The sequence below is a fragment of the Daktulosphaira vitifoliae genome, unplaced genomic scaffold (genome assembly GCF_025091365.1).
Source record: "Daktulosphaira vitifoliae isolate Bord-2020 unplaced genomic scaffold, ASM2509136v1 Scaffold_1, whole genome shotgun sequence".
NCBI classification, from domain to species: domain Eukaryota; kingdom Metazoa; phylum Arthropoda; class Insecta; order Hemiptera; family Phylloxeridae; genus Daktulosphaira; species Daktulosphaira vitifoliae.
Genome location: NW_026099572.1, coordinates 21,573,689 through 21,586,320, shown reverse-complemented (window position 1 = coordinate 21,586,320; position 12,632 = coordinate 21,573,689). Strand labels below are relative to the sequence as shown.

The window sequence follows — 12,632 nt, the reverse complement described above, 5'->3', positions numbered from 1 at the left end:
ATATTAATTAAAGCTAATTTAATATACTTTAAAATGAAAAAAAAAAATTTCGGACTTTCTTTTGTTTTTTCGGTGAAAATAGCAACCGTATTCTATTTTTGTGTTAAAATTCTAGATTTTATATTTTACATTTTTAACTTTATATTTCTATAACTTTTTGAAAAATGTATGGATCAATACAATTTTTTAATGATAAATACTATTTATATACTTCTTTCACTCGACATACTTTTTTTTTTAAATCGGACCATTTCCCTTTATACAAAGATGGTTCAAAACTTAAAAATGCGTATAGAAAGTAGAACTTTTTCAACTAATTCTTAAATAAATATATTTATTGATTATTCATACGTAACGTAATAATCAAACATAAATATTTTTTATGTTAATTAGAAGGACTTTGTCATTATTTAGGCCATATGTGAAACTCTAATTGCAGATTTGAAATCGTTCCAAAAATGGGTTTAGAAAAGTATATTTTGGTCTCGGATAACAATCATATCGGCGTGTTATAGTTTTTCGCATATGGCGAACCAAAACTGCTATTGAGTCATAATGCGATTGGCGTCTCAATCTTACAGAGTCGTGTAATCTGAAAACAAACGCTGTTTAAGTATCGTCACAGTCTCGTATTTGCACGTGCAAATAACAATTGCGGACCTGTACTATTGTCGAGCAAAGGTGCGAGGTGCGCGTTGTCGGCCGATAAAAAAGGATGGTGACGTGAGAGATTATGCCGAGACTTTTTAGAGAGTCTTATGGCGACCAGAAGCCATCGTACAGTTACATATCCCTAACGGCAATGGCTATTTGGAGCGCACCGGAAAAAATGCTGCCGCTGTCAGATATATACAAAATTATCAGCGATCGTTTCCCGTATTATCGAAATAATACTCAAAGGCCAATATACGAACAACGTGTCGTTAGATTTCATTTTGTAACTTTACAATGATTTTTACCCAAAACTACTAATCCTGTAGTTGTACGTCCACTACACAATTATAAGTTTAAAATAATACTATATGAGTGTTAAATTTAATAGAATACTTTTAAATTCCTATTCACTTGGACCATAAATATTTGTATTTTTTTTCTGTATTTTATGTCATTAGAATTATATATATTCATTAATTATTTATAAGCTTTGATATTATTTTAATAAGTTGACGTTTTAAAACACTAATATGAAGCGGCTTATAAAATAACTCGTCTAGTTGTCGAAAAGTTAAGGATTTATTCAATTTCAAATTATATAACACATTAATTCTTGCGAATTAACTTTCTGAATTTAAAATTAATAATTTTATCTATTTTCAAACTTAAATACTTTTAGCGAAATAAAATTCAAAAAAATCTACTATATTAGGACTTTAGTTTCTTTTGGGTGTGTGTCCTCCGACATATATTCAGATAAATTATTCTTTTTCAATCCTGGAATAAAAAGAAGACTGATGGTAAAAAAACAAATAATAATGACTTAATAAATATTTTAAAAAATACGGAATTCAAACTTAACGTGACACTAACTACAGCTATATTCTGAAATAAAGTTGGAGACTGATCATGTTATTCTTCTTAGATTCATAGATCAAGAAGATCTAATAGATCTGCTATTTCGGCGCTAGATTTTTTATTGTTTTTCATCGCTAAACAAAAAATAACATTACATTTTAATACTAAAATTAAAATTATATACCAGTCTTTTATATAATTAGAAAATTTTACCTTCATTCCTAAGTGATAATTTACTTGATTTCTTTTTAGAATCTAAACAGAAATGAACAATCATATACAAAAACATATAGTTAAATTTGTATTGTATATTATTTTTAATAATTTATATAAAAAAAATATTTTTTTTTATATTTTAATAGTGTCAAAAAAAAAATGTGTTGCATTATTATGTAAAAAATGGGATTCAAAATTTGATTTGACTTAATTAACTCTTAACTTATCTAACTATATTGTAGTATCATTTGGTTTAATAATAGTTTGCTAAGAAGAGGCGAACCCTTTTAAACTTAAATGAAATAAGAGAAAATATATTAATCGATGTATCAAAATAGTTATACAGCTTAATTAATTTCTTTCCAGTTATTAATAGAATTTACATTTATAATGTATTATAAATCTTATGTATTATATTATATTTTAATATAATAAAAGATATGTATGATGGTACTTGTACCAGGATAAAAAGCGTAGGAGCAATGACAGAAGGTTTTCGGGTAAGAGTAGGGGTGCACCATGGTTCTGCTTTAAGCCCTTACTTATTCTCTATAGTGATAGATGAAATTACTAGAGAAATACAAGGAGAGGTGCCGTGGTGCATGTTGTTTGCTGACGATATAGTGTTAATAGGAGAAAATAGAGAGGAAATTAATCAAGGGCTAAAGGTGTGGAGATCAGTTCTTGAAGAAAAGGGTTTAAAAATAAGTAAAAGTAAGACAGAGTATATAGAGTACGAGTTTGACAAAGGAGAACACTAGGTAAGTGATATGAGGAGATCAGTGACAATAGGCGAGGTGTGATTGGAGTGGTGGGAAGTTTTAAGTATTTAGGGTCAGATGTACAAAAGAGCGATGGTATTGACGAGGATGTGAGACACAGAATTAAGTGAGGGTGGTTGAAGTGGAGAGAAGCGTCTGGCGTCTTATGCAATAAAAGAATTCCAATAAGGCTGAAAGGTAAATTCTACAAGACTGTAATAAGACCAGCTATGATGTATGGTTCAGAGTGTTGAGCGGTTGATAAGACAGTAGAGCAAAGAATGAGTGTAGCAGAGATGAGAATGCTTAGATGGATGACTGGAGTGACTAGAGAAGATAGAATAAGGAACGAGCATATAAGAGGGAGTATAGGTGTAGCGTCAATCGTGGATAAGATGAGAGAAAATAGACTTAGATGGTTTGGTCATGTTATAAAGAGAGAAAAATCGAAAGCTGTAAGAACAGTTATAGAAATGAATTTTGAAGGAAGAAGAGGTATAGGAAGACCAAAAAAAAGATGGAGGGATGCTATTGAATACGATATGAGGACAGCTGATGTGAGCGTAGATGATGTGGGAGATCGTGTTCAGTAGAAGTTTAGGATAAGGGTGGCCAACCCTGAGTAGTTGGCATTAAGGCGAGGATGAAAAAAAAAAGTCTTTATAATGAGTAAAAAAAACGTGCAGTATTATAACTTTACATAAATTAAGAAAATAAGACTGAAAATAAAGTCTTGAAAAAAAAAAGTTATAATAATATATTTTACATATAAACACAGCACCATGTGTTGGAGTAATTATCATTCGGGATAAAAAGAACAAATCAATTAGGAAAGATGTAAATTTTAACGTATAGTTTTAAAAATGATTAAAATAACTCATACTTGTCTTTAATTCATCAGGTACTAGTAAATCAATCATATTAATTTGTGGGTTATAAAAGAACCCTAAATTGTGGTGCTTTTTTAAAACAATATTATTTATTTCATTGTCGAATTTTTCTTTCACGTAATTTAATAATTTTGACGAATCTGCATAATTAAGATTTGTTTTAACATAATCGTTAAACTCTTCTTTTATTGAATTTAAATTATCACATACATAATGGCAATGTTTAATGTCATTATTAATATCTTTTTCCATTGATTCAAAATCATCTATAATAAAGTTTAATATATTCAAACAGGTCAATGAATCATTTATCAACGGAGGTTCACTTACAAATTTCTTTGGAACCCTTTGTAAAAGTGATAAATGATAATAAAAGGTATAGGTAGAATAATCAGACCATGCTTTAGGATGTAGAGCATCCAATGCCATCAATGATTCCTTCATTATTGTTGCCAATAAAGATATTTTTTTTATTATTTTCAATAACTCAACAGTACAATTATAGATATTTGTGTTACCATATGATTGAAAACAATAGAATTGATAATAATTTATCATTAAAAACAATTTCTTTAAGTCCCTTGCGAATGTACAACCGAGTATTAAAGCAGCACCACGTATTCTCCCACCGGTAAAATTGATGTTATTATTAGGTTCAATGGACTCCGATAACGTGTATATTCTTCCCTTCCATGAAACTTTATGTAAATCATTCAATTCTTTCCATCCACTATTCGAAAACAATATTTCAAGGATAATGATAGATTTAGGAATGGCAGTAGATAATGTAAAAAATCCTGCTAAAAATATTAAACTAATTTCAGTCAGCTTTAAAAAGAACATTTTTAATTCTAATACGAATTTCTAACTGTATCCGTTGAAAACGTGTAAAAAAATAATAAATATATTTTTAATTAAATGAACAGAGCTTCTATAAATGTGTTTTTAAAATTAAAATTAGATCAAAATACTGACGCATAAATATACCAATATTAGTACTAATATTTTATAAAGTAAATCTACACTATTTTTGTGATTTTTTTTTTTATTATTTTTATATAATAAAATTAGTTAATTTAGTTATTTTTTCATATATAGATTGATTCACTCATTATAAATTACTTAATTAATCAAAAAATAATATTAATAATTTATTTTTTTATTTATTTTAGTTCTAAATTCTATTAATTTTTCAATCGTTAAGTTTTTTTTTTATGGTCATCTTTAACAACATGAATAATTAACTAATTTATTTAATAAATAATGATCTAAATAAGAAAATGTCTAGTTGATAACATCTTTAGGACCAGTATTTCGGATGTTATTGACATATTTATATTTAGGTGAGAGAAAGAGTACGACAGGGAAATGTCTAGTTATAAAAACTACTCTTAAACCCCAATTATTACTTTAAATTATTAATAACTTTCGAAATACTAGAATTTTAAAATTTTTCAAGTTTGATTTAAAATGATTTAGTGAAAACATTCAACTGTTGTAATTTGGAATTGGATATATTTTTGATAAAATATGGCTAAAACTTATTTTAATACTATTAAAAATTCACAAAAGTATTAGAAAATTGTGTATAAAGTTTGAGTAAAATTGTAACACCACACACAGAAAAATAATCATTAAGAGTTATTGTTCGACGGTATGATGGCAGCGTTCATTATAATTCTAGATAACCATTGATATGCTTAAACAATAATTACTTAATTAAATTTATTTACCTAATTATCTTTATTAATTTGTATGGATTTTTCGTTGTATTAAAAGTAAGCTTTATTCATATTTTATTAAAAATATATATAATTCCAAAATACAGCAGTTAAATGTTATAAGTAAATCAATATGATCAGCGGTGGGTCGTGGTTTGGAAGACAAGACGATGGCACCCCTACTAAAATTAATTAAAAGAAGAAAATTAATAGTATAGTCTTAGTTCAACATTTTTATTAAAAATGCAAATATTCAATGGTAAAATAGTTATAATACATTTGCCATGTGCGAACAATAAAGTAGTTTCCCTCAGAAATGCAGGTACGTATGTACACACGAGCAGTGTGTCGAGCGACCGGCAATGTCGTTCATGCGGTAAAATATAAGTATATTTCTATTTAGAGTAATTTATTTTTAGAATTAACTACGTGTAGTCTGGTCGTTACCGGTTGCTATAATAGTATAATCGCTATTATTAATATTTTCATTTCTATTTTATACTGCACCTTTAAATTAATAATATGTGTATTGTATTTTATTTTCTTTATATTTAATTTGAATTTTTTTTATATAGTTTCAAGACCTTCAACTTTTTTATACGTTTGCCATAAAAGTAATAACTACTATATAATTTCTCCGTGAAAATTACAATACTAAATTATTAAATATCAATTTCATACTATATTTAATTAATTTCTATAATAAATATTTATTCATATATTGTACTTATAAATCATAAAACTTGTAATCAGGACATAAATAAGGAAATCGTAGATCATATTGCTTTTGAAATAATCCACCAATTTTTTAAAATTAAACATTATCTACAGATTTTCTATGCAAATCTGTAGATTTAAATTATATTTAGATTTAAGAATCTGTAGCGCTTTTAACTATAGTGATTTTAATCACTGTCAGATTATATCTACACTGGACCCAACTATGCCACGTCCCCACTGTGCCGCAACACTACCGTGCTGGGTTTTTTTTCTTAATTTAAAAAAAAATCTCAATTTATCAATTTTAAAATTTTTTTTAACAAAATTATAGTTAAATTAACAAAAAACTATGATTTATTTAACAATATCTTTATTGAACGTACAATAATATTCACAATAGATTGCGCTTATAATTCTATTGTTATGGTCCACATTTATTAAAAATTGGTAATAAATTTTAATTGAAAAATAAAAAACCACAATGTATCTAAATAGATACATAAAATGACTATATGATAATTTTATTTTTAATTACGCTTAAATACTGATAAACTCTATATTGGAGATAAGTTTATAAAAAAAATTTGACAAGCTTAATTATTCTTTTTTATATATAAAAACTACATACAATATTTTTTTTATATGTCCATGGATAGGTATAGTAACTACAATATAATAGAATGAATAATAACGTAAAGTACTAATCTTAATGATTCCTTTATTTTTTATACATCATTATTTTAGTAATAGTGACAATTAATTAAATATAAAAAGTATAAGTTTATTGAAAGGTAATAAATTTAATCAGAAGTTTGTAACTATATTTGATGACAACACCCAGACCAGAGAATGCCTTCTCTGTAGCTAAATTTAATGTAACGTTACTTTGGGAATCACGTAAGCAATGTGATCAATGTAAGCATGTTTAAATGCTCGTTCCATGTACAATTATTTTAATGAACACTTGTAACGGTTACAAATTTGGTTACGTGTGTAACCAAATTAATTTAGTGACCGAATTTAATAGACTTCATTTACATCTTATTATAATTCTTAGAAAGGAACTTTTTGAGGATAGTAGGAAATGAAAGATTATTGAGAATCTCTGGATTTTTCGCGATTAGGATTTTTAACTATAAATCTCAGTATGCCTTTTCACCCCATCCGGATGCTATCTATACAGCACAAATTATCACTTGATAGAACTTAATTTACTTACAATGAAAAATCATAAAAAAAGCCCATTTAGTTAAGATGATAAAAAGAAAATTTTCTTACTTGTCACAATAAACTTCTCTTCGTTAATCTACGTATTATAGAATGAATTAAATAAATAAGTAGTACTTCAAGAATGGTTTAGTCGTAAAAATTTACATTCACATAAAAAAATATATCATTATAAAAAAGTTTTATATGATAGGACTTAATTTTGTACAAACTACTCTATATTTTATAACATTCCAAGAAATTCGACTAATTAATATTAATTACATGTTTTTATAATAATAGTTGTTTTAACTCGTAATGAAATTTAGTAATTTATTACAAGGTTAAGTATTCATGATAGACGCGATACTTATCTTATAAAATAACGAATTAGCATTACAAAATAGGGGTAAAAGTTGTTTCTCACAGATGATATGCTATACTTAAAAAAATTGCAACTATATAAGTATAAAATTAAATAAAATAATTTAAAATCAATAAATATTAAATATATTTAACTTAAAACATTGTTCCCGAAATACGTATACGCGTTTTTATTGTACTTTCTTTTTGATACTATAATAATATACATCAAGCAAATTCATATCAAATTTAAATAGAAATATTATTATAAAATTAAATCTTATTTTACTTTTCAATAAGACATTATTAAAGTTATTATTATAACACGTAATTTTTATGGCATCCAGTTACTTTAATACGTCAATGTATATTGAAGTAATATGAAATATTTGTACGAAAATTAGTACTAAAGTTAATATTTTTTTTATATAAAATATTTATTATTTATGAAATAAATTTGTATTTTAAATTATTATTTTCAGATTCTTCAACTTCAAATGAATGATTATCGATACCATTTTCTTTTTACTACATTTGTAAGTATGCAAAAAAATTAAATTATCTAATATTATTTTATTAAAAATATTTTGTCATAGGACCTTGAAACATTTGATTTAGAGGATTTTAAATATAACTTGGTGAACATAACTTCATATCGCATAGTAGACGATGAAAACCAAAAAGTCGCCATTATACTACGTGAGATGGAAAAGTTTCAGAAAATTGGCCAAAACATATTACATAAAAATGGTGTTATACAAGTAAATAAATAAATACATTTTTTTTTTTTTTTGATAAATTTAAAATATGTTTATAAAATGTACAGGTTGGTTAATTTACCATTGACCACTAAATTTCTAAAAAACAATATAATAATAAAAAAAAAAAATTGTTAATTTTATTTTATAATATTTATTACTCAATTTAAAAGTAGTTCAATATTTTTTAGTCTATCCTTTATATTTTATAAAGGTATACACTTTATTTTTTTAAATGGTAACATACATATTTAATTAGTTCATATAGTAGAAAATGATGTAATTAAGTAAAAAACTAGTCGATAACAACTTTTTGAACTAGTATTTCTGATGTTATTAATATTTTCTGGGGGTAAAGTATGGGTTATCATTATGTACTTCTCTGTCGCGTTACTCACGCAGGTACAAAATATTACTCGACAATTTTTATCGACCAGTCATTTTTTCATTTAGATCATTTTATATTTTATAAACTAATTAAATATGTATGTTACCATTTGACATGAATACTATTTAAAATTCGAGAGGTAAATACTACTTAAATAAATAATAAAAAAAAATTCACAAAATTATTATTAAAAGAAGAAATCTAGAGGTCAACGATATATTATCTATACTATATACTTAAAATATATTTAAAATTAAGAATAGAACAAAATTTTGTCACTTTCATTTTTTTTTATTAGCAATTTAATTATGATACCTGATTATTTTAGGCTGAACCCGCTTTAATGTACGATGCAGTTAATGTATTTGCCCATAGTATAGGATCAATAGATTCAATAGGTCATTTTCAATTGGAAAATATCTCATGTAAATCAGCGAATCGTTGGACTAATGGAACTTTTCTCTACGACAAGCTAAATGCGGTAAATGCTAAAATTAATAGCTATATGCACATGTATTTGATTTTAATTTATTTTTAAGAAGTCAAAATCAAATACACGTAAATATATTGTTATTCTTTTAACAGGTAGCGATTGAAGGATTAACGGGCAGAATACATTTTGAAGAAGGTAAACGATCTAACATAAAACTAGATCTACTGAAACTTCACCAAGAAAAGATTAAGAAAGTAGGCTTTTGGACTCCTTCGACTGGTATTAACATCACAAAACATTCCGTATTTTACGGTCAACAAAGTTCAAATGTGACACTCATCGTTGTTACTCGTATAGTAAGTTATGCTAGTTGCTATTCTGTTAGTATCATACGAAAATCATTGTTTTATTAATAACGCACAGGAAAAACCATATGTAATGATCAAAGAAGATAAAAACTTGACAGGAAATTCAAAATACGAGGGTTTTTGTATAGATTTGCTTCAGAGAATTGCTTCTCAAGTTGGATTTCAATACGCTATTACATTAGTTCCTGATAATAAATATGGTGCATACGATCCCACGACTAAACAGTGGAATGGCATAGTGCGGGAGCTTATAGACAAGGTATTATAAATATTTTATAATGAATTTAATTTAATCAGATTAATTTGCTTACATTAATTATAGAAAGCTGATTTAGCGTTGGCATCGATGACAATCAACTATGCTCGAGAAAGTGTTGTAGATTTCACTAAACCATTTATGAATACAGGAATTGGTATTTTATTTAAGGTATATACCATATTCCTACAAAACTTTGATAAAGATATTTCTTCCTAAACTATATTTTTCATAGAATTTAATTAAATTTTATTAAATGATCATATTCATTTATTACTAAGGTTATAAACCTTAATTTAAATCTTTTGCTAGTCTTAAAAATTATTATTTTTACTTACCTTTTAGTTAAAGACCCAAAAATACATCCGAGTACAATTTTATTATTTTCTCAGATCCCAACCAATGAACCGTCTAAACTGTTTGCTTTTTTAAATCCTCTGGCAAATAGTGTTTGGGGTTTTATGGTCCTAGCATACTTGGTAGTCAGTTTATCAATGTTCTTTTTGGCAAGATTTTCACCATATGAATGGCGACCTCATTCCGAGGAAATACATCAGGAGAAACGCTTTACCCTTTCAAATTGTTTTTGGTTCGTTGCAGGCGTTTCGTTGAGAAAAGATACTGGAATCATGCCTAAGGTAAGACTAAAAAATAGATAAATTAATATCACCAAACTAATTTCAATTTGTTAGGATTAATAATTATTAGGACTATACATAAAATTAGAGTAGTATGATACTACTAATATGTTAAATTTATGTAATAAATATTATTTATGTTAGCACGTTAATAACGCGTAAATATACGAATTGATATTAGACTCAGAAAATGAATTCCAGAAAGTCTAATAGAATGAATTATTTAACATACAACTTAGTATAAAAGAATTAAAAATCTATATCCACACACGCCAAAGTCCGACTATAAAGTGTACAGATCAATGGTACTTGTGAAAAACGTACTAAATCTAATATATAAAATTTATTTTAATAATGCCACAATGATAACAATGCAAAGAAATGTTATACTGCACCAACTAAGTATCATATAACATTATACTACAAAAAATTTAAACATAAATTTCTTTATTTCCGATATTATTGATTTTTATTCCATTGAGATGTTATTTTATAAGGCTAAACTTATCTATTTAAGGACAGCTTAATCTGTATTATATCAAATTTTGAAATATCGATTTTCAAAATTATTCTTACCGGCTTATCTAAATTATCTGAAAGAAATTTAAACAAAGAACTGCCGTTTGACTCTTTTTGACGAATTTTCCAAGTAAAAAGAATTGAAATATTTCACAATGGATAATCCTTCTTTGATCTCATCTAGAGAACTTGACAATAATCAGAGTAAATCATTTTTTTCCGTACAAACATTTTGTTTAAACAATGATTACAAACATGACTGACATTATAAACATCAAACAGAGGAATTTTAATTTTAAGTTAGGAAAATAAATCAACACGTGATTAATTTTTAAAAATTATTATAAAATATAATTATATATATATATATATGTATTTCCAAAATATGATATTTATTCTAAATAGATACAACATCAATTTTTATTAGAATTGTGTACGGAAAAAGTTAGTTATGAAATAATTAGTTTTCATTTTAATAAATATAATTTTTTTTAATGACAAAAATTTAATCATAAATTCGAACGATTGATAAATAATTTTTAAAATAAGTAAAATTTTTCACTTGAATAATATTTCTTTTAGAAAACAACCAAATTTTTATTTTACAACAAAAATGGCAGTCCTTTTTAAACAGACTATATGTTTAAAAAATAGTAATATAATAAAAAAAGTATAAAATTTTAAATATATAAATTTTCCATAAAATTATAATGAATGAATAAAACTACCTCAAAGAAAATAACAAAAAGGGAGTTTTAGCTCATTATAGTTTAAAGGAATCTTACATTTGTTACAACAATTAACAATTTCAATTTTAATTACTTTTTAAATTAAATTTATAAATAAAAAAAATTAACTCAATACTGCAAGACACTTAAAAAAATTAGATATGTGTATTTCGATAATGATGTTTTCATCATCATCATTACAAAACTAATAAGGTTCGTAAAGAATATCGATAACACCGACTTTTTTCATTTTTCCCACAATATCGATTATTTTTTAACATCACAATAATAAAAAAAAACAGTTAATAAAAAATCTATTCGAATTTGGGTCATTTTGTTATAAAATATATGTAATTTGTATATTAGGCAAAAAACAGTACGTGATAATCTTATTGATATTTTTTGTATTAAAATATATTATGAAATATAGAATTAAGATAAGACGAAAAATTATATTTAATGGTACAAAATTTTATTTTTATATTAAACTTTTTATTATGACATTATTGTTATTCCTATATTTAACAAAACACGAACAAAGTAATGTATGGGGAGAATTAGAGAAAGAAATTTTAGAATTAGAAGATATAAAGCAACACCTTGTAGAAATTAAATCTGGAAAGTAAAATAAAATAAATTAGGCCCCATCAAAAAAAATCTTTATTAGATGAATGATGAAAGTGATGATGCTTTATTCTGTAAAAGTTTAAATTTTATTAGATTATTTTACTATAAAATTTTATTTTAATACAGAAGAAAAATAATTTTCAGTTATGATAAACCAATAAAAAAATATAAACAATAATTATAATTTCATTTTTATTATTTAAAACCAAAACATTGTAATTATAATACTATTATTTAATAAATAATTTCATCCATTTAATATAACCAATACATAATGATAGTCTCGTAACAAAAAAAAACTTATTTGTTTTTAATAAAAAAGTAATTTGAAAATATTTGATTATCATTAAGAGATGTAGCTATTATCAATATATTTTTTATTTTAATACTATTATCTGATATGGATGGTATACCATAGTTTATTTATAGAACGATGGTAACTAAACAGTATTCTTGAAATTAAAAAATTTAATTTTTGAATATATTTATATAATATGAATATAAATATATCCAAATGTAGATCAATTT

The 12,632-nt window shown here is 25.1% G+C and overlaps 2 protein-coding genes across 8 annotated transcripts in view; one reads left to right on the top strand and one right to left on the bottom strand.

Annotated features, from left to right (window-relative positions):
- LOC126894319 (glutamate receptor ionotropic, kainate 2-like) overlaps window positions 1–12,632 on the top strand; it is a 114,545-nt gene that overhangs the window by 83,997 nt on the left and 17,916 nt on the right. For 4 of the 5 annotated variants that reach the window (XM_050665238.1, XM_050665239.1, XM_050665240.1 and 1 more), the window contains exons 5-11: window positions 7,872–7,925; window positions 7,986–8,150; window positions 8,864–9,016; window positions 9,121–9,324; window positions 9,392–9,595; window positions 9,659–9,763; window positions 9,985–10,230. In XM_050665238.1, coding sequence (XP_050521195.1) covers window positions 7,872–7,925; window positions 7,986–8,150; window positions 8,864–9,016; window positions 9,121–9,324; window positions 9,392–9,595; window positions 9,659–9,763; window positions 9,985–10,230 — 1,131 coding nt within the window. Of the gene's footprint in view, window positions 1–7,694; window positions 7,765–7,871; window positions 7,926–7,985; window positions 8,151–8,863; window positions 9,017–9,120; window positions 9,325–9,391; window positions 9,596–9,658; window positions 9,764–9,984; window positions 10,231–12,632 lie in introns of those variants that run through there. The other variant, XM_050665242.1, reaches the window with a different exon arrangement.
- The window catches only part of LOC126894327 (uncharacterized), a 36,005-nt gene continuing 24,587 nt past the window's right edge, over window positions 1,215–12,632 (bottom strand). Inside the window, exons 7-10 of one of the 3 annotated variants that reach the window (XM_050665256.1) lie at window positions 9,931–10,236; window positions 1,726–1,767; window positions 1,528–1,646; window positions 1,215–1,431 (exon numbers count right to left, since the gene is read on the bottom strand). Coding sequence is in view for 2 of the 3 variants with exons in the window: in XM_050665258.1 (XP_050521215.1) it covers window positions 1,582–1,646; window positions 1,726–1,767; window positions 3,373–4,222 (957 nt within the window). In the remaining variant the exon portion in view is untranslated. Of the gene's footprint in view, window positions 1,449–1,527; window positions 1,647–1,725; window positions 1,768–3,372; window positions 4,262–9,930; window positions 10,237–12,632 lie in introns of those variants that run through there. The other 2 variants (XM_050665258.1, XM_050665257.1) reach the window with 2 other exon arrangements.